This window comes from Hylobates moloch, unplaced genomic scaffold (assembly GCF_009828535.3).
Source record: "Hylobates moloch isolate HMO894 unplaced genomic scaffold, HMol_V3 SCAFFOLD_19, whole genome shotgun sequence".
Lineage (NCBI taxonomy): Eukaryota > Metazoa > Chordata > Mammalia > Primates > Hylobatidae > Hylobates > Hylobates moloch.
The window spans coordinates 59,467,544-59,489,577 of record NW_026652294.1 but is presented as its reverse complement, the minus strand read 5'-3'; the positions used below and the strand labels follow the sequence as shown (position 1 = coordinate 59,489,577).

Genomic DNA, 22,034 nt, shown 5'->3' with positions numbered 1-22,034 from the left:
GAGGTCCAGCTGGCTTCACCTCTCAGTTCCATCTCTATTTTTTATAAAATAAGAGTTTTTTAATGTTTAACAAAAGAAAATCAAATATGTTTTACCTGTTGGCTAAATCATGTAGAGCTCCCAAGGTATCACTGTCTCCTCTGCAACCATTTTCTTGGTTATGTTGCTTACGTGTATCTAAAGAAATTTAAAAATTGATTACTCTTTAATTATGTTTGTACATTCTAACATTCAAGGATCCCCTGAAATTCGAGAACTTCTCAACAGAAGAAAACAGAAAAACCAAAATACGAACACTAATAGGAAAAGATAATTATTCAATTGATAAGTATAAAGTGATGAGCAGAAAAGTAATAGAGAATATCTAGCTTTTATAAAAGAAATGATGGCTAATACTAAAACAAGTTTCTCAAAGACTAAGAATCCATAATTCCCCAGTGTTATATGCTTCATGTTTACATACACAGATCACGAGATTATCACAAAAGCCAGCAAGACCAAAAAGTTACAGTCTTAGCATATTTCAGTGCACATTTATGGTATCAGTCAACATATATATTTATTCTTCAACCTATGACTGAATAACTACATGCTACTACCGTACTAACAATGGGAGAAAGAAATGAAACATGGAGACGTTGCCTCCGAAGAGTCAGTCTAGGAAAGGATAGTGACGAGTCAAGTGTTAAGTTATACTTCTACAGTATTATGACAGAAGTATATACAGAACTTAAGGAGGCAGAGAAGAGACATCCAGCCCAGATTGCAGAGTGAGAAGAAGGCATGAAGGTACTGAGAGAATGAGGTACAAGTTGCTATGATGGAGCACAGGGTACATCCAGTGGAAGCATGGTGGGAAATAAGATTGGTAGAGAAAGCCATGGCTGGATTACAGAAGATCAGATATTCCAAGGGCTCGACCTCTTTCAACATGTTACCTTTTGAAAGGCTTTCCCCATTTGTACATCTCCAAAGTGGAACAGAAGCCATAATGAAAGATGACACCATGAAAAACAGGCAGTTACAGAAGAGAAGAAAGTAAGGATTATAGAGGTAAAAAGTATATACCTATGACTACTAAACACTAGACAAACAGTTCAAGAAGCAGATTAAACATAACTAAAAGATAATCAGTGAGTTCTAGGAGCGATCTAAAGAAAATACCTAGAATGAAGCCATGAGATACAAAAAAGTTGTAAACATGAATTAGAAGTTAAAATATAGGAAAGACAGAATTAGAAGTCCCAACAATAGGAATTTCAGAAGGAAAGGATCAAAAGAATAAGAGACAAAGTAGTATTTTAAGAAATACTGGTGAATAAGTTTCTAAAACTGAAGATATGAGCTTTCAGAATAAATAAGCACACAGAAATCCCAAATAGGCTAAATAAAACAAAACTACATTTAGATATATCCCAATGAATCTGCATAATACAAAAGAAAAATATTTTCTTTTTTTTTTGGTTTTGTTTTTTTTCAGACAGGGTCTTGCTTTGTCACCCAGGCTGAGTGCAGTACCACAATCATGGCTCACTACAGTCTCAACTTCTTGGGCTCAAGTGATCCTCCCACCTCAGCATCCCAAGTAACTGGGGCCACAGGTGCATGACACCATGCCCAGCTAATTTTTTGTGTTTTTTTGTGGAGACAGGGTCTCACCATATTGCCCAAGTTGGTCTCCTAGGCTCAAGCAATCCTCCTACCTCAGCCTCCCAAAGTGCTGGGATTACAGGCGTAAGCCACCACATCCAGCCAAAGAAAAACCTTAAAAGCAACCAGATATCAAAAATTAACTATAAATGGGCTGAGCCCAGTGGCTCATGCCTATAATCTCAGCACTTTGGGAGGCCAAAGTGGGCGGATCACCTAAGGTCAGGAGTTTGAGACCAGCCTGGCCAACATGGTGAAACCCCATCTCTACTACAAATACAAAAATCAGCTGGGCATGGTGGCACATGCCTGTAATCCCAGCTACTTGGAAGCCTGAGCTAGGGGAAGCGCTTGAACCCAGGAGGCAGAGGTTGCAGTGAGTGGAGATCACGCCACTTCACTCCAGCCTGGGCAACAACAGTGAAACTCCCTCTCAAAAAAGAAAAAGAAAAGAAAGAAAAATTAACTAACTACAAATGGGCCAGGTACGACGACTCACACCTGTAATCTCAGCACTTTGGGAGGCCAAGGCGGGCAGATCACTTGAAGTCAGTAGCTCAAGCCCAACCAGTTCAACATGGTGAAACCCCGTCTGTACTAAAAATACAAAAATTAGCCAGGTGTGATGGCACACACCAGGAATCCCAGCTACACGGGAAGCTTAGGCAGGAGAACTGCTGGAACCTAGGAGGCAGAGGTTGCAGTGAGCTGAGATCGCACTACTACACTAAAGCCTGGGTAATAAAGACTCTGGCTCAAAAAAAAAAAAAAATTAACTACAAATGAATGACAATTAGACCAACAGCAAATAGCCTCAAAAACAACAGAAAACAATGAGATCATATCGTCAAAGTCTGAAAGAGAAGTGTCAATCTAGAATTCTATATCCAACTAAACTATCATTCAAATATGAGTAAAAATGAAGACATTTTCAAAGAAAGACTGAGAATTTTACTATTCAGAGTCCAAGAACTAAGCATATACTTTGAGATACACTTCTCAAAAGGAGAACAGCAAAAGAATAGACCAAAAAAGCCATTAACCATGTTGCTCAATTTAAACACAGTAATTGTTAAAAACAATTTCTATCAATCTCATTAAAAAAAGACAGGCATTATTCTAGAATAAAAGTTACCAAGAGAATAAAACAGTCACATGTAATGAACTAACCCTCCCTGGATCCTGGTTTGAAAAATACAAACATTAACAAAGAACCTTTTGGAAGATAATAAAAAATTTTCTTTATAAACTTTAAAAAAGAGGAAGAACAATATTACATATTGTTTACAGGTCAATACGTATGTAATAAATTTACTTTATAAACATACATCAGAATAAAGATTAGATTCAGAATAGCATTAACTCTGTGAAATCAGTAAGAAAGGTGGAGAAAGGTGGATATCCAAAGATTAACTACATATGTACATTTTAAAAAACCTAAAGTGAATATTGCAAACCTTTGCCAAAAAGAGGTGTTTAATAAACAAGTATTTATAATGTTATTCTCTGTACTTTTCAATATGCGGAAATATAATTTTAAAAAACATTTTTAAAGTAAATTAAGTAAGATGCAATATGTAAGGTATAGGAAGGTGGAAAAGGTTCTTTTACCACAAAAAATATAACGTTGAAGTGGCCCAGCTCAGATTAAGTTTCTATACTAGGAAAAACAAAAGGACTCAAGGTGGAGCCAAGATGGCCGAATAGGAACAACTCCAGTCTACAGCTCCCAGTGTGAGCGACGCAGAAGACGGGTGATTTCTGCATTTCCAACTGACCTTTGAAGAGAGTAGTGGTTCTCCCAGCATGCAGCTTGAGATATGAGAATGGGCAGACTGCCTCCTCAAGTGCGTCCCTGACCCCTGAGTAGCCTAACTGGGAGGCACCCCCGAGTAGGGGCAGACTGACACCTCACACGGCCAGGTACTCCTCTGAGACAAAACTTCCAGAGGAACGATCAGGCAGCAGCATTTGCAGTTCACCAATATCCGCTGTTCTGCAGCCACTGCTGCTGATACCCAGGCAAAAAGGGTCTGGAGTGGACCTCCAGTAAACTCCAACAGTCCTGCAGCTGAGGGTGCTGACTGTTAGAAGGAAAACTAACAAACAGAAAGGACATCCACACCAAAAACCCATCTGTACGTCACCATCATCAAAGACCAAAGGTAGATAAAACCACAAAAGTGGGGAAAAAACAGAGCAGAAAAACCGGAAACTCTAAAAATCAGAGCACCTTTCCTCCTCCAAAGGAACGCAGTTCCTCACCAGCAATGGAACAAAGCTGGATGGAAAATGACTTTGACAAGTTGAGAGAAGAAGGCTTCAGAGGATCAAACTACTCCAAGCTAAATGAGGAAGTTCGAACCAATGGCAAAGAAGTTAAAAACTTTGAAAAAAAATTAGATGGAGCTGGGCGCGGTGGCTCACGCCTGTAATCCTACCACTTTGGGAGGCTGAGGTGGGTGGATCATGAGGTCAGGAGTTCAAGACCAGCCTGGCCAACATGGTGAAACCCCATCTCTACTAAAAATACAAAAATTAGCTGGGCGTGGTGGCGAGCACCTGTAATCCTAGCTACTCGGGATCCCGGCTGAGGCAGGAGAATCATTTGAACCTGGGAGGCGGAGGTTGCAGTGAGCCAAGATCACACCATTGCACTCCAGCCTGGGCGACAGGGTGAGACTCTGCCTCAAAAAAAAAAAGAAAAAAAATTAGACGGATAACTACAATAACCAATGCAGAGAAGTCCTTAAAGGACCTGATGGAGCTGAAAACCACAGCAGGAGAACTATGTGACGAATGCACCAGCCTCAGTAACCGATGTGATCAACTGGAAGAAAGGGTATCAGCGATGGAAGACGAAATGAATGAAATGAAGCCTGAAGAGAAGTTTAGAGAAAAAAGAATAAAAAGAAACGAACAAAGCCTCCAAGTAATATAGGACTATGTGAAAAGACCAAACCTACGTGTGATTGGTGTACCTGAAAGTGACAGGGAGAATGGAACCAAGTTGGAAAACACTCTGCAGGATATTATCCAGGAGAACTTCCCCAATCTAGCATGGCAGGCCAACATTCAAATTCAGGAAATACAGAGAATGCCACAAACATACTCCTCGACAAGAGCAACTCCAAGACACATAATTGTCAGATTCACCAAAGTTGAAATGAAGGAAAAAATGTTAAGGGCAGCCAGAGAGAAAGGTTGGGTTACCCACAAAGGGAAGCCCATCAGACTAACAGCTGATCTCTCAGCAGAAACCCTACAAGCCAGAAGAGAGTGGGGGCCAATATTCAACATTCTTAAGGAAAAGAATTTTCAACCCAGAATTTCATATCCAGCCAAACTAAGCTTCGTAAGTGAAGGAGAAATAAAATACTTTACAGACAAGCAAATGCAGAGAGATTTTGTCACCACCAGGCCTGCCCTAAAAAAGCTCCTGAAGGAAGCACTGAACATGGAAAGGAACAACCGGCACCAGCCACTGCAAAAACACACCAAATTGGAAAGACCATCAAGGCTAGGAAGAAACTGCATCAACTAATGAGCAAAATAACCAGCTAACATCATAATGACAGGACCAAATTCACACATAACAATACTAACCTTAAATGTAAATGGGCTAAATGCTCCAATTAAAAGACACAGACTGGCAAATTGGATAAAGAGTCAAGACCCATTGGTGTGCTGTATTCAGGAAACCCATCTCATGTGCAGAGACACACACAGGCTCAAAATAAAGGGACGGAGGAAGATCTACCAAGCAAATGGAAAACAAAAAAAAAGGCAGGGGTTGCAATCCTAGTCTCTGATAAAACAGACTTTAAACCAACAAAGATCAAAAGAGACAAAGAAGGCCATTACATAATGGTAAAGGGATCAATTCAACAAGAAGAGCTAACTATCCTAAATATATATGCACCCAATACAGGAGCACCCAGATTCATAAAGCAAGTCCTTAGTGACCTACAAAGAGACTTAGACTCCCACACAATAATAATGGGAGACTTTAACACCCCACTGTCAACATTAGACAGATCAACGAGGCAGAAAGCTAACAAGGACATCCAGGAATTGAACTCAGCTCTGCACCAAGCGGACCTAATAGACATCTACAGAACTCTCCACCCCAAATCAACAGAGTATACATTCTTTTCAGCACAACATCACACCTATTCCAAAATTGACCACATAGTTGGGAGTAAAGCACTCCTCAGCAAATGTAAAAGAACAGAAATTATCACAAACTGTCTCTCAGACCACAGTGCAACCAAACTAGAACTCAGGATTAAGAAACTCACTCAAAACCGCTCAACTACATGGAAACTGAACAACCTGCTCCTGAGTGACTACTGGGTACATAACGAAATGAAGGCAGAAATAAAGATGTTCTTTGAAACCAACGAGAACAAAGACACAACATACCAGAATCTCTGGGACACGTTCAAAGCAGTGTGCAGAGGGAAATTTATAGTACTAAATGCCCACAAGAGAAAGCAGCAAAGATCTAAAATTGACACCCTAACATCACAATTAAAAGAACTAGAGAAGCAAGAGCAAATACATTCAAAAGCTAGGAGAAGGCAAGAAATAACTAAGATCAGAGCAGAACTGAAGGAAATAGAGACACAAAAAACCCTTCAAAAAATCAATGAATCCAGGAGCTGGTTTTTTTAAAAGATCAACAAAATTGATAGACCGCTGGCAAGACTAATAAAGAAGAAAAGAGAAAAGAATCAAGTAGACGCAACAAAAAATGACAAAGGGGATATCACCAGTGATCCCACAGAAATACAAACTACCATCAGAGAATACTATAAACACCTCTACGCAAATAAACTAGAAAATCTAGAAGAAATGGATAAATTCCTCGACACATACACTCTCCCAAGACTAAACCAGGAAGAAGTTGAATCTCTGAATAGACCAATAACAGGCTCTGAAATTGAGGCAATAATCAATAGCTTACCAACCAAAAAAACTCCAGGACCAGATGGATTCACAGCCGAATTCTACCAGAGGTACAAGGAGGAGCTGGTACCATTCCTTCTGAAACTATTCCAATCAATAGAAAAAGAGGGAATCCTCCCTAACTCATTTTATGAGGCCAGCATCATCCTGATACCAAAGCCTGGCAAAGACACAACAAAAAAAAGAGAATTTTAGACCAATATCCTTGATGAACATTGATGCAAAAATCCTCAATAAAATACTGGCAAACCAAATCCAGCAACATATCAAAAAGCTTATCCACCATGATCAAGTGGGCTTCATCCCTGGGATGCAAGGCTGGTTCAACATACGAAAATCAATAAATGTGGCAGGGCGCGGTGACTCACGCCTGTAATCCCAGCACTTTGGAAGTCCAAGGCGGGTGGATCACAAGGACAGGAGATCGAGACCATCCTGGCTAACACGGTGAAACCCCATCTCTAATAAAAATACAAAAAATTCTCCAGGCATGGTGGCGGGCACCTGTAGTCCCAGCTACTCCCGAGGCTGAGGCAGAAGAATGGCATGAGCCTGGGAGGCGGAGCTTGCAGCAAGCCAAGATCGCAACACTGCACTCCAGCCTGGGTGACAGAGCGAGACTCCGTCTCAAAAAAAAAAAAAAGAAAGAAAATCAATAAACATAATCCATCACATAAACAGAACCAAAGACAAAAACCACATGATTATCTCAATAGATGCAGAAAAGGCCTTTGACAAAATTCAACAACCTTCATGCTAAAAACTCTCAATAAATTAGGTAATGATGGGATGTATCTCAAAATAATAAGAGCTATCTATGACAAACCCACAGCCAATATCATATTGAATGGGCAAAAACTGGAAGCATTCCCTTAGAATGGCACAACACAGGGATGCCCTCTCTCACCACTCCTATTCAACACAGTGTTGGAAGTTCTGGCCAGGGCAATCAGGCAGGAGAAGGAAATAAAGGGCATTCAATTAGGAAGAGAGAAAGTCAAACTGTCCCTGTTTGCAGATGACATGATTGTATATCTAGAAAACCCTATCGTCTCAGCCCAAAGTCTCCTTAAGCTGATTAGCAACTTCAGCAAAGTCTCAGGATACAAAATCAATGTGCAAAAATCACAAGCATTCTTATACACCACAGACAAACAGCCAAATCATGGGTGAACTCCCATTCACAATTGCTTCAAAAAGAATAAAATACCTAGGAATCCAACTTACAAGGGATGTGAAGGACCTCTTCAAAGAGAACTACAAACCACTGCTCAATGAAATAAAAGAGGATACAAACAAATGGAAGAACATTCCATGCTCCTGGGTAGGAAGAATCAATATCGTGAAAATGGCCATACTGCCCAAGGTAATTTATAGATTCAATGCCATCTCCATCAAGCTACCAATGACTTTCTTCACAGAATTGGAAAAAACTACTTTAAAGTTCACACAGAACCAAAAAAGAGACCGCATTGCCAAGATAATCCTAAGCCAAAAGAACAAAACTGGAGGCATCACGCTACCTGACTTCAAACTATACTACAAGGCTACAGTAACCAAAACAGCATGGTACTGGTACCAAAACAGAAATATAGACCAACAGAACAGAACAGAGCCCTCAGAAATAATGCCGCATATCTACAACTATCTGATCTTTGACAAACCTGACAAAAACAAGCAATGGGGAAAGGATTCCCTATTTAATAAATGGTGCTGGGAAAACTGGCTAGCCATATATAGAAAGCTGAAACTGGATCCCTTCCTTACACCTTATACAAAAATTAATTCAAGATGGATTAAAGACTTACATGTTAGACCTAAAACCATAAAAACCCTAGAAGAAAACCTAGGCAATCCCATTCTGGACATAGGCATGGACAAAAACTTCATGCCTAAAACACCAAAAGCAATGGCAACAAAAGCCAAAATTGACAAATGGGATCTAATCAAACTAAAGAGCTTCTGCACAGCAAAAGAAACCACCATCAGAGTGAACAGGCAACCTACACAATGGGAGAAAATTTTTGCAACCTACTCATCTGACAAAGGGCTAATATCCAGAATCTACAATGAACTCAAACAAATTTACAAGAAAAAAACAAACAACCCCATCAAAAAGTGGGTGACGGATATGAACAGACACTTCTCAAAAGAAGGCATTTATGCAGCCAAAATACACATGAAAAAATGCTCATCATCACTGGCCATCAGAGAAATGCAAATCAAAACCACAATCAGATGCCATCTCACACCAGTTAGAATGGTGATCATTAAAAAGTCAGGAAACAACAGGTGCTGGAGAGGATGTGGAGAAATAGGAACACTTTTACACTGTTGGTGGGACTGTAAACTAGTTCAACCATTGTGGAAGTCAGTGTGGCGATTCCTCAGGGATCTAGAATTAGAAATACCATTTGACCCAGCCATCCCATTACTGGGTATATACCCAAAGGATTATAAATCATGCTGCTATAAAGACACATGTACACGTATGTTTATTGCGGCACTATTCACAATAGCAAAGACTTGGAACCAACCCAAATGTCCAACAATGATAGACTGGATTAAGAAAATGTGGCACATATACACCATGGAATACTATGCAGCCATAAAAAAGGATGAGTTCATCTCCTTTATAGGGACATGGATGAAGCTGGAAACCATCATTCTCAGCAAACTATTGCAAGGACAAAAACCCAAACACCACATGTTCTCACTCATAGGTGGGAATTGAACAATGAGAACACATGGACACAGGAAGGGGAACATCACACTCTGGGGACTGTTGTGGGGTGGAGGGAGAGGGGAGGAATAGCATTAGGAGATATACCTAATGCTGACTGACGAGTTAATGGGTGCAGCACACCAACATGGCACATGTATACATACGTAACAAACCTGCACATTGTGCACATGTACCCTAAAACTTAAAGTATAATAATAATAAAAAAAAAAAATGGACTCCCAAGAGTACAACTTCCAACTGGACTTCCTAAATGGACACATTTTCCCTCAGTATAAAGGCAAGTAGAGAAACCTCCAAATGGACATGAGAATGTCATAGATTTGAAGGGGTAAACTAATCCTGGCAAGAGTGCAAAAGCCCCTTCCCAACTGAAATGAAAACACAACACAATCCCAAGAGCTCTGTTGACTAGTGGATCTCAAAAAAAAAAAAGAGAGAGAGAGAGAAATAATTCAAAAATAAAAAATAAAAGAGATAAAAACAAAGCCAAGAGCTATCAAAAGAATTCTACCATAATTAACAACTGTCCAAAGCCACCATGGAACCAGAATGCTCTATCTGAAGCTCCTCCTCATTATCAAACCATGCAGCCTTTCCTTTATTTTTTTTAAGAGACAGGGTCTCATGCTCACTTCAGCTGCACATATATTAAAATTGGAACAATACAGAGATTAACATGGCCCCTGAGCATGGATAACACTAATTTTTAATTTTAAAATAATTTTTAAATTAAAATTTAAGAAAAAGGGCCAAGTGTGATGGCTCACACCTGTAATCCCAGCACTTTGGGAGGCTAGGCAGGCAGACTGCCTGAGCTCAGGAGTTTGAGACCAGCCTGGGCAACACAGTGAAACCACGTCTCTACTAAAATACAAAAAATTAGCCGGGTGTGGCAGCATGTGCCTGTAATCCCAGCTACTGGGGAGGCTGAGGCAGGAGAATTGCTTGAACCGGGGAGGTGAAGGTTGCAATGAGCCGAGATCACACCACTGCACTCCAACATGGATGACAGTGAGATTCTGTCTCAAAAAAAAAAAAAAATTTTAAGAAAGAGAGAGAGAGAGAGGGTCTTACTCTGTTGTCCAGGCTAGAGCATTGTGCAGTGGAGCAGTAATAGCTCACTGCAGCCTTGAACTCCCGGGCTCAAATGATCCCCCTGCCTCAGCCTCCTGAATAGCTAGGACTAGACACACACCACCATGCCTAGATTTTTCATTTTTTGTAGAGAATGGGTCTCACTATGTTGTCCAGGCTGGTCTTGAACTCCTGGGCTTAAGCAATCTTCCACCCTAGGCTTCCCAAAGTGCTGGGATTATAGGTGTGATCTGCTATGCCCAGCCCCACGCAGACTTTTCTATGTCTTCTCTTCTGGTTGCACCTAAACTGAGCCTTGCTTTCTGGTCTATAATCTTTCCCAACCAGTGTCCTCCCCAAATACACCTGACTCTCAAACCAATTACCTACCCCAGTGATTAAGTCCTGTGCTAACTGTTGTCATGACCTTTCGCCTGACTGAACTACAGCCTACAACTATTACCTGCTCCAATTTGGCTATATAATTTGTTTTTTATTCATTCATTCCTTATCTATCCTCTATTTACTGAACCTAATTGTCTTATACACATGTGCTAATTAACACATGTTAATTATTGTACTATTCTTTTATGTTAAAAAAAATTGTGAGCTTCCACAAGAAAACTGTACAGAATGTTTACAGAAGCATTATTCATAATAGCCAAAAGGTGAAAACAACCCAAATGTCCATCAACAGACGAATGGATAAACAAAATGTGGTAGAGGCATATAATGGCATGTATTCATAAAAGAGGAATGCAATACTGACTGATACATGCCACAACTTAGATGAACTTTGAAAACGCTACACTAAGTGAAAGAAGCCAGTCACAAAAGTCTATATATGATATGATTCCATCCATATGAAAATCCAGAACAGGGAAATCTGGAGACAGAAAATATCTTCATAATTGCTTTGAACTGGAGAAGTGAATGGTGATTGGGGGGTGATAGCTAAAGGGTATGAGGTTTCTTTTTCAAGTGATGAAAATATTTACAATTGTGATGATAGTTGCACATATTTGTGCATTTAGCAAAAAGCAAGAAATTGTACATTTTCAATGGGTGAACTGTATGATATGTGAATTATATCTCAACAAATCCGATTTTTAAAAATTGAACGCTGATACACACTACAAAATCTAAAAAACTTGAAAATACTGTACATGTGGTGCCTCACACCTATAATCCCAGCACTTTGGGAGGCCAAGGAAGGAGAATTGCTTGGAATCAGTTTGAGAAAACATTGTGCAAAGTTAAAAACAGTGCAAGTGAAAGAAGCCAGAAACAACAGGCCTCACATTATATGACTTCATTTATATGAAATATCCAGAACAGGTAAATCCATAGAGATAAGAAGTACATTAATGGGCCAGGCGCAGTGGCTCACACCTATAATCCCAGCACTTTGGGAGGCCAAGGCGGGCGGATCCTTTGCGATCAGGAGCTCAAGACCAGCCTGGCCAACATGGTGAAACCTCGTCTCTACTAAAAATACAAAAAAAATTAGCCAGGTGTGGTGGCGCATACCTGTGATCCCAGCTCCTCAGGAGGCTGAGGCAAGAGCATTAATTGCTTGAACCCAAGGTAGAGGTTGCAGTGAGCTGAGATTATGCCACTGCACTCCAGCCTGGGCAACAGAGCAAGACTCCATCTCAAAAAAAAAAAAAAAAAAAAAAAAAAACAAGTACATTACTGGCTGCCAGGGACTAGTGGGGAAAATGGAAGTGACTGATTAATGGATTAGAGGGTTTTTTTGAGATGATGAAAATATTCTGGGGACTGGGCTCAGTAGCTCATGCCAGTAATCCCAGCACTTTGGGAGGCTGAGACAGGTCAATCATCTGAGCCCAGGAGTTCAAGACCAGCCTAGGCAACATGGTGAAATTCCATTTCTACAAAAAAAAAAAAAAAAAAATACAAAAATTAGCCAGGTATGGTGGCGCACACCTCCAGTCCCAGCTACTTGAGAGGCTGAGGTGCGAGGATCACTTGAGCCTGGGGTAGTCAAGGTTACAGTGAGCTGAGACTGTGGGACTGCACTCCAGCTTAGGCAACGGAATGAGACCTTGTCTCAAAAAAAAATAAAAAGTTCAGGAACTAGACAGTGATGATGACTGCACAACATTGTAAATGTACTAAATGCCACTGAGTTATATACTTTGAAATAACTGAAATTGTGAATTTTATGTTACATGCATTTCACCACAATAAAAAAAATGGAGGAAAAAGACAAGGACTATAAAGAAGTATTTTAATAATGAAAAAGAATGACAGGAAGGAGGTTTCAAAGAGAAAAAATAAATAAATAACCAACCTGGAAGTGAAGCTGGATACTGACAAAGAATACTCTTTGCATACACTTCTTCTGAGGCAGGATCAAATGAAAGGGGAGACATCGGTGGTAAAAGATCTACAGACTTAAAACAGAAAATTCACAATTTTGAAGTAAACATATTTGCTAACTACCACAATAACAAGGCTGAGTTAATCTATGAATAGATTATTTTCTCCCTAAGAAAGACAGAATTACCAAGCATGTATCAGCTAAGTATTTTTATTTACTTATTTTTCTTAAAGACAGGGTCTCACTCCCTCTTCTAGGCTAAAGTGCAGTGACATTATCATAGCTCACTGTAGCCTCAAACTCCTGGACTTAAGCAGTCCTCCCACTTCAGCCTCTCAAGTAGCTGGGCCTACAGAGACACACCACAACACCCAGTTTTGGGGGGTTTTTTTGGTAGAGATGGGGTCTCACTATGTTGTCCAGGCTGGTCTCCAATTCCTGGCCTCAAATGATCCTCCTGCCTCTGCCTCCCAAAACAGTGGGATGACATGTGTGAGCCATCACGCCTAGCCCTATAACTATTTTTAAAGCAGAGTACAACATTAGGAGCAAGGGGGATTACTTAGTCCTTGAACTTCTCAAACATCATAGTACCTCACATCAAGTCTTGTTTTCTGGCTGGGCACAGCGGCTCATGCCCATAATCCCAGCACTTTGGGAGGCAGAGGTGGGTAGACCAACTGAAGTCAGGTATTCGAGACCAGCCTGGCCAACATGGTGAATCCCCATCTCTACCGAAAATAGAAAAATTAGCCAAGCGTGGTGGCGGGCACCTTTAGTCCCGGCTACTTGGGAGGGCAAGGCAGTAGAACCACTTGAACCTGGGAGGGAGAGGTTGCAGTGAGCTGAGATCGTGCCACTGCACTCCAGCCTGGGCAATAGAGCGAGACTCCGTCTCAAAAAATAATAATAATAATTGTTTTCTTTTTAATACAATCCTTCAAATCTAAAAATATTAACTGTAAATGACAACAGCAACTTATGGATATTATATTATATATATATATATTTAGAAAAATTACAGAAACCACAACATAGAAACTTTAGACTCAAATGCAAAGATGACATACAAACAACATTTCTAGGTCATCTGTAACACAATAAATTCACAAATTGCCATATATTAAACTATTCTCCAAAAGGCAAATTGGCTGAGTGTAGTGGCTCATGCCTGTAATCCCAGTACTTTGGGGGGGCCGAGGCAGGAAGATCACTTGAGCCCAGGAGTTTGAGACCTGCCTTGGCAATATAGGGAGACCCTATCTATAAAATTAAAGAAAAAATTAGCCAGGCTTGGTGGTGCACACCTGTAGTCCCAGCTACTCAGAAGGCTGAGGTGGGAGGATTGCTTGAGCCTGGAAGTTCAAGGTTACAACAAGCTATGATAATGCCACCAGACTCCAGCCAGCTATGATCGTGCCACTGTACTCCAGCCAGCTATGATCGTGCCACTCTACTCCAGCATGGGCAACAGAGCAAGACACTGCATCAAAAAAAAAAAAAGGTGGCGGGGGAAGGCAGGGGCAAGTCAACATTACTTACCGGAGTCCAACCTTTAATTACGCTGAAAGGAGACAAACCAAGAAATTCTTTCCACTTTTTATGCCATTCTCCTTGCTTTTCAGCAACAGAATGTCTTATAGTTGTGAGATCATCTTTTATTCTATACCTATAATAGCATAAAAAAACTTTATTCAAAATATGAAGATACAAAAAAAGCACTGAGTAAAATTTAAGAAAAAACAATAGTTGTAGAGAAGTGGAAGGAAATAGAACTGAAAGTTCAATCAATATACCACATATAAAAATTAAATAAACTCTCACAGGCGAATACTAAAAATACCTAAAATACCTTTCTCTTTTTATGACCATAAAGAAGTCCGGGAGCAGTGTCTCATGCCTGTAATCCCAGCATTTTGGAAGGCCAAGGCGGGTGGATCACCTGAGGTCAGGAGTTCAAGACCAGCCTGGCCAATGTGGTGAAACCTCGTCTCTATGAAAAATACAAAAATTAGCCAGGCTTTGGGGTGGGTGCCTGTAATTCCAGCTACTAAGGAGGCTGAGGCAGGAGAATTGCTTGAACCCAGGAGGCAGAGGTTGCAGTGAGCCAAGATCGTGCCATTGCACTCCATGCACTCTAGCCTGGGAGACAAGAGTAAAACTCCATCTTAAAAATAAAAAATAATTAATTAATTTTAAAAAATTAGTTAAAAAAAAAAGACCAGAAAGAGGCCGGGTACGGTGGCTCACACCTGTAATCCCAGAACTTTGGGAGGCCGAGGCAGGTGGATCACGTGAGGTCAGGAGTTCGAGACCAGCCTGACCAAAATGGTAAAACCCTGTCTCTACCGAAAAATAATAATAATAATACAAAATTGGCCGGACGTGGTGGCACACACCTGTAATCCCAGCTACTCAGCAAGCTGAGACAGGAGAATCACTTGAGATCAGGAGGCAGAGGTTGCAGTAAGCCGAGATCGTGCTATTGCGCTCCAGCCTAGGCAAAAAGAGGGAAACGCCGTCTCAAAAAAAAAAAAAAAAAAAAAATACACGAAGCAATAATACATCTGTTACTCCATTTTATTATTTTTTTTCTTTTTTTTTTTTTTTTTTTTGAGATGGAGTCTCACTCTGTCACCCAGGCTGGAGTGCAGTGGCACGATCTCAGCTCACTGCAACCTCTGCCTCCCAGGTTCAAGCGATTCTCCTGCCTCAGCCTACTCCAAGTAGCTGGGATTATAGACACATGCCACCACACCTGGCTAATTTTTGTCTTTTTGGTAGAGAGGAGGTTTCCTCATGTTGGCCAGAATGGTCTTGAACTTCTGACCTGAAGTGATCCACCTGCCTCAGCCTCCCAAAGTGCTGGGATTACAAGTGTGAGCCACCGCGCCCAGCTACTCCATTTATTTTTAAAATAGAATTTTTTCCTTGCTCTAAACTTGAGTAGAACTTTCACTCCCACTTTCTGTCCATTCCTATAAGCAGCCCATACTTTCTACTCTTTCTGCTCAATTAAAAAACTGTTTGAAAGGCTAAAGCAGGCAGATCACCTGAGGTCAGGAGTTCAAGACCAGCCTGGCCAACATGGTGAAACCCCATCCCTACTAAAAATACAAAAATTAGCCAGGCGTGATGGCGCGTGCCTGTAATCTCAGCTACTCGGGAGTCTGAGGCAGGAGAATCGTGTGAACCCAGGAGATGGAGGTTGCAGTGAGGGGAGATCACACCATTATACTCCAGCCTGGACAACAGAGCAAGACTCTGTCTCCAAAAAAAAAAGAGGCCGGGCTTGGTGGCTCACGCCTGTAATTCCAGCACTTTGGAAGGCCGAGGCGGGCGGATCACCAGACGTTGGGAGTTCAAGACCAGCCTGACCAACATGGAGAAAACCTGTCTCTACTAAAAATAAAAAATTAGCCAGGCATGGTGGCACATGCCTGTAATCCTAGCTACTCAAAAGGCTGAGGCAGGAGAATTACTTGAACTCAGGAGGCAGGGGTTGTGGTGAGCCAAGATTGCGCCATTGCGCACTAGCCTGGGCAACAAGAGCAAAACTCCATCGCAAAAAAAAAAAAATCTTTTCTAAGGTTTTATGATTAGACCCAACAAAAAGAAACTACAGAAAAGCTAAAATTATTTCATAAAAAAACTATCATTCAGGGCAAATCATTTATTCCATTAATTTTCCTTTTCCTTTCTGCTTCATGTATATCTCCAAGAGTTGATTATGTAAGGTTTTTGAGTACTAGAATTCTCATACTTGTTTGCCAAAGCTGAAGAGCTATTAAAGTTATACAAGTTTTGTTGAGAAAACCACCCTATTCCTCCTACAGTCAAATAACAGATCTTTTTAGTGTACCTCATATGCTTCAGATCTGATAATCTTTCCTTCTGAAATTTGGTCTCTTTTTCAAGGTAGTGAAGGTCTACCATCAATCTTGCTTGATCAGCCTGACAACGTTCATATTTCATCACCTTCAAGACTTCATTTAATAACTGAATAACTGTTAAGAGGTTCAGTTTTCCAGCCTCATAAACATTTCCTATGTGCAACTAAGGAATCAGGAGGAGAAAAAATTGGTGAACTATAGGTTGTTACAATAATAAACTATTACATAAAAATATTTGTCTTTTACTATTAAAGTTTACCTTAAAGAAGAGGGAAAGGCCAGATATGGTGGCTAACACCTGTAATCCCAGCACTTTGGGAGGCTGGGGGCAGGGCCGGGGGGGGGGGCGGATCGCCTGAGGTCAGGAGTTCGAGACTAGCCTGACCAACATGGAGAAACCCTGTCTCTACTAAAAATACAAAATTAGCTGGGCGTGGTGGCACATGCCTGTAATCACAGCTACTCAGGAGGCTGAGGCAGGAGAATCGCTTGAACCCAGGAGGCAGAGGGTGCAGTGAGCCGAGACTGCACCATTGCACTACAGCCTAGGCAATGAGAGCAAAACTCCATTTCAAACAAAAAAAAAAAAAAGAGAGGGAAAAAAAAATCAAATACCCCCAATCATAAAATGACGTAAATAATTCTGGCCCAATGAAAACTACTAGGAAAGAATTAACATGCCTTGCTACATTTTTTGCTACATTTTTATATTACGCAAAAGGTTGAAAACTAGAATAAAAGAAATGTTAATAGATGGAAAGAAAAATAAAGATTGAGCAGAAACAGCAGGTTTAGTGAAAAGATCATAAATTCATTTTTTAACAGAAGTTACAAATCAATGACCCCTAAAGGCTGTATCTGTAGTTAAATATGTTTCTTTGGCTTGCACAGTTCTATGTCTTAAAATCACTTGAATTAGTCGCCAATTTTTTAATTTTAATTTTTTTTTTTTTTTTTTTGAGACAGAGTCCCACTCTGTCTCCCAGGCTGGGTGCAGTGGCTCAATCTTGGCTCACTGCAGCCTCCAACTCCAGCGTTCAAGCGATCCTCCCACCTCAGCCTCCCAAGTAGCTGGGACTACAGATGTGCACCACCATGCCCAGCTAATTTTTGTATTTCTAGTAGAGACGGGGTTTCATCATGTTGGCCAGGCTGGTCTCAAACTCCTGATCTCAAGTGATCTGCCCTCCTCAGCTTCCCAAAGTGTTGGGATTATAGGTGTGAGCCACCACACCCAGACAGTTTCCAATACTTTTTAAATCATAGATTTCACACAAAAATTATGGGCCAGTCACGGTGGCTCACGCCTGTAATCCCAACACTTTGGGAGGCCGAGGCAAGGGGATCATTTGAGGTCAGGAGCTGTAAGCCAGTCTGGCCAACATGGTGAAACCCCGTCTCTGCTGAAGAGGTGTCTCTCTTCAGAGAGTCACAACAATATTTTATTTTTGTATCTCTCCAGCATATAGTAGGTGCTTGATGAATTGTGTTTTCTAAGAAAACAAAAAAGTAAGCTATCCAGATAATGTCCCATAAGCAAGTGGAAATAACTGGATGGAGTTTGGGTTGATGAGGAGAGACTGCTGAAGTCATGAAATTGGTAAGAAAATACAAATAAATTCATAATGAGGGAAAGAAAAATAGGGCATTAAAACAACCATGGAGAACATTATTTAAAAGTTAGATAGAAAGGCCGGGCGTGGTGGCTCATGCCTGTAATCCCAGCACTTTGGGAGGCCAAGGCAGGCGAATCACAAGGTCAGGAGTTCGAGACCAGCCTGGCCAACAAGGTGAAACCCATATCTACTAAAAATACAAAAATTTAGCTGGGCCTGGTGGCGGGAGCCTGTAGTCCCAGCTACTCGGGAGGCCGAGGCAGGAGAATCACTTGAACCCGGGAGGCAGAGGTTGCAGTGAGCCAAGATCGCACCACTGCACTTCAGTCCAGGTGAAAGAGTAAGACCTAAAAAAAAAAGTTAGATAGAAAAAAAGAAATCAGGCTGGGCACGGTGGCTTACGCCTGTAATCCCAGCACTTTGGGAGGCCGAGGCAGGTGGATCACTTGAGGTCAGGAGTTCAAAAGTTCAAAACCCACCTGGCCAACATAGTGAAACCCCGTCTCTATTAAAAATACAAAGACTACCCAGGCATGGTGGCACATGCCTGTAATCCCAGCTACTTGGAAGGCTGAGGCAGGAGAATGATTTGAACCAAGAACAGGAGGTTGCAGTGAGCCAAGATCATGCCACTATACTCTAGCCTGGGCAACAGCGTGAGTCTGTCTCAAAAAAAAAGAAAAAAGAAACCAGTGTGAAAAACAGAGCAGCAGTCTGAAAGACCATAGAAAAGCAGAGACACTGAGGTTACAAAGCTAAAGGAAGAAGACTTTACAAGCAACACTTAACAGCATCAAGATAAAACAGAAACCAGGGGATGGAGACTTTTTAAAAGGACATTTGGCAATTAGGAGACCACTGTTGTTGTCTTTGAGAATTTATAATGAACTAGTAAAGTATCATCTTCCTACTAAGAAACTTCATACTGTCTATACTGTATGATGTAGTACTGTACAGGTATGGGGCAATTAATAAAAGTGGATAAATATACACACCTTTAACAGTATCCCTCCTTATAAAAGTTTTACTAAATATACTCATAGAAATAAATTTTGGCCGGGTGCGGTGGCTCACGCCTGTAATACCAGCACTTTGGGAGGCCAAGGTGGGTGGATCACCTGAGGTCAGGAGTTCGAGACCAGCCTGACCAACATGGAGAAATCCCGTCTACTAAAAATACAAAATTAGCTGGGTGTGGTGGCACATGCCTGTAATCCCAGCTACTCGGGAGGCTGAGGCAGGATAATCGCTTGAACCCGGGAGGCGGAGGTTGCAGTGAGCCGAAACCACGCCACTGCACTCCAGCCTCGGCAAGAAGAGCAAAACTCTGTCTCAAAAAAACAAAAATAAAAAACAAAAAACAACAACAACAAAAAAAGAAATTCTGAAAGCAGAAGAACACTGCAAGAAAATATACAATTATATGACAGGAGTTTTCTCAAAAGCTTCCTTAATATCAAATGCTTACCTGAAACATTTGTTTCTCAATTTTGTCAAGTAAGAGCCTTGGAATATTAATAGCAACATTAGTTCCATCTAAAGCATATTGGTTAACAAGACTAAGGACCGAACTAACAACTTCTCTCTCTTTTTCCAAAAACATGAACGTTTCATTCACTGAAGCCCACAAAGACCGAACCTTTGGAAACAGAAACAAAATATTAAAGTCCACACAGAATCTATACATATATTTTAAAAATGTAAATATATGTTCACTCTTAGTAACAAATCTCCTAGAATGATTTCTAGTAAGAAAATTAAATAATTATACTTTAATAGTTTAAAAGTCCCTTTGAATATTATTTCCAAAGGGAATTTTTAAAAAATGTATCGGGAGAATCTAGCTCACTATAATTTTCAAACAAATCTAAGAATTCTTTTGTTTTTAGAGATGGGGTCTTACTATGTTGCCCAGGCCACACTCAAACTCCTGGGCTCAAGCAAACTTCCCACATCAGCCTCCCAAGCAGCCTGGACTACAGGCACGCACCACTGCACCCAGCTCCAAATCTAAGAAATCTTATACAAGATACAATTAGCATTTTCTATTTGCTGACATGTAATCAATCTAATGAAGATCATTTGGGGAGAAATAATTTTAAAAATTTTTCAAGAGAAGCCGGGCGCGGTGGCTCACGTCTGTAATCCCAGCACTTTGGGAGGCCAAGGCGGGCAGATCACGAGGTCCGGAGATCGAGACCATCCTGGCTAACACGGTGAAACCCCGTCTCTGCTAAAAATACAAAAAATTAGCCGGGCGAGGTGTCGGGCGCTTGTAATCCCAGCTATTCGGGAGGCTGAGGCAGGAGAATGGCGTGAACCCCTGGGGGCGGAGCCTGCAGTGAGCCGAGATGGTGCCACTGCCCTCCAGCCTGGGCGACAGTGAGACCCCGTCTCAAGGGGAAGGAGAATGGGTGCAGTAGGCGGATAACCGAGATGACACAGCTATATTCAACGGGAGAAGAAAAAAACTACTACATCTCAATTTTAAGTCATGCAGTTTGAGGAAGTTAAAGTGTGAAAAATTATGCCTCATTAAAAGCAAAAAATCTTAGGCATATAATCTCTATTCATTAAAATTGATATAAAAGAATATTTAGGCAGGCACAGTGGCGCATACCTGTAATCCCAGCTACTCAGAAGGCTGAGGTAAAAGGATCCCTTAAGCCCAGGATCCTTGCAAAAAAAAAAAAAAAAAAAAAAGAATATTCGTAGAATGTCTATTTGTAACAATCAAAAAGTAGAAACAATCCGAAGGTCCAACCAGAGTAAAAAGGGTACATTGGTGCTATATTCATAAAATGGAACACTAAGCAGCAATGAGAATAAACACACTACAATTACACACAACAGCATGGATAAATATCATAAACAATGTTGAGCCAAAGTCAGACACAAAAGAATATATTCTATATACTCACATTTATATGAAGTTCAAAAACAGGGAAAACTAATCTTTAGTGTAACACGTGAGGGCAGTGTTTCCCCATGGGGGGAAACAGTGTAAACTAAACAGGTTCAAGGACGATTCTAGGGTGCTGGTAACCTTCTATTCCTTTTTTTTTTTTTTTTTTTTTTGAGACGGAGTCTTGCTCTGTCGCCCAGGCTGGAGTGCAGTGGCGCGGTCTCGGCTCACTGCAAGCTCCGCCTCCCAGGTTCACGCCATTCTCCTGCCTCAGCCTCTCCCAGTAGCTGGGACTACAGGCGCCCACCACCACGCCCGGCTAATTTTTTGTATTTTTAGTAGAGGAGGGGTTTCACTGTGGTCTCGATCTCCTGACCTCGTGATCCGCCCGCCTCGGCCTCCCAAAGTGCTGGGATTACAAGCGTGAGCCACCACACCCAGCCCCTTCTATTCCTTAAATGGTATTGGTTACATGGAGGTGTTCACTTTGTGAAAATTTGTCAAGCTATATACTTATGAGTTACACATTTCTTGTATATATGTTATGCTTTAACAGAATTTATAAAAGAGGGAGGGAGGTGGAGAAATATACACGTTCTTCCTGCATGATAAAAATACAATATTAAATATCTCTAATTAGTTCACTTTTTTCTTTTTTCTTTTTTTTTTTGAAACAGGGTCTCACTCTGTCGCCCAGTCTGGAGTGCAGTGGCACGATCTTGGCTCACTGCAACCTCTGCCTCCCAGGTTCAAGTGATTCTTGTGCCTCGGCCACCCAAGTAGCTGGGACTACAGGCGAGTACCACCACACCAGGCTACTTTTTTATTTTTG

At 41.1% G+C, this 22,034-nt stretch overlaps 1 protein-coding gene and 1 pseudogene across 1 annotated transcript in view; one reads left to right on the top strand and one right to left on the bottom strand.

The window, feature by feature from the left end:
• HAUS6 (HAUS augmin like complex subunit 6) overlaps window positions 1–22,034 on the bottom strand; it is a 60,548-nt gene that overhangs the window by 19,934 nt on the left and 18,580 nt on the right. The window contains exons 8-12 of the mRNA XM_058431156.1: window positions 19,766–19,936; window positions 16,651–16,844; window positions 14,331–14,457; window positions 12,759–12,861; window positions 96–177 (exon numbers count right to left, since the gene is read on the bottom strand). Coding sequence (XP_058287139.1) covers window positions 96–177; window positions 12,759–12,861; window positions 14,331–14,457; window positions 16,651–16,844; window positions 19,766–19,936 — 677 coding nt within the window. The remainder of the gene's footprint in view (window positions 1–95; window positions 178–12,758; window positions 12,862–14,330; window positions 14,458–16,650; window positions 16,845–19,765; window positions 19,937–22,034) is intronic.
• LOC116459581 (U6 spliceosomal RNA) lies at window positions 9,994–10,093 on the top strand (annotated as a pseudogene).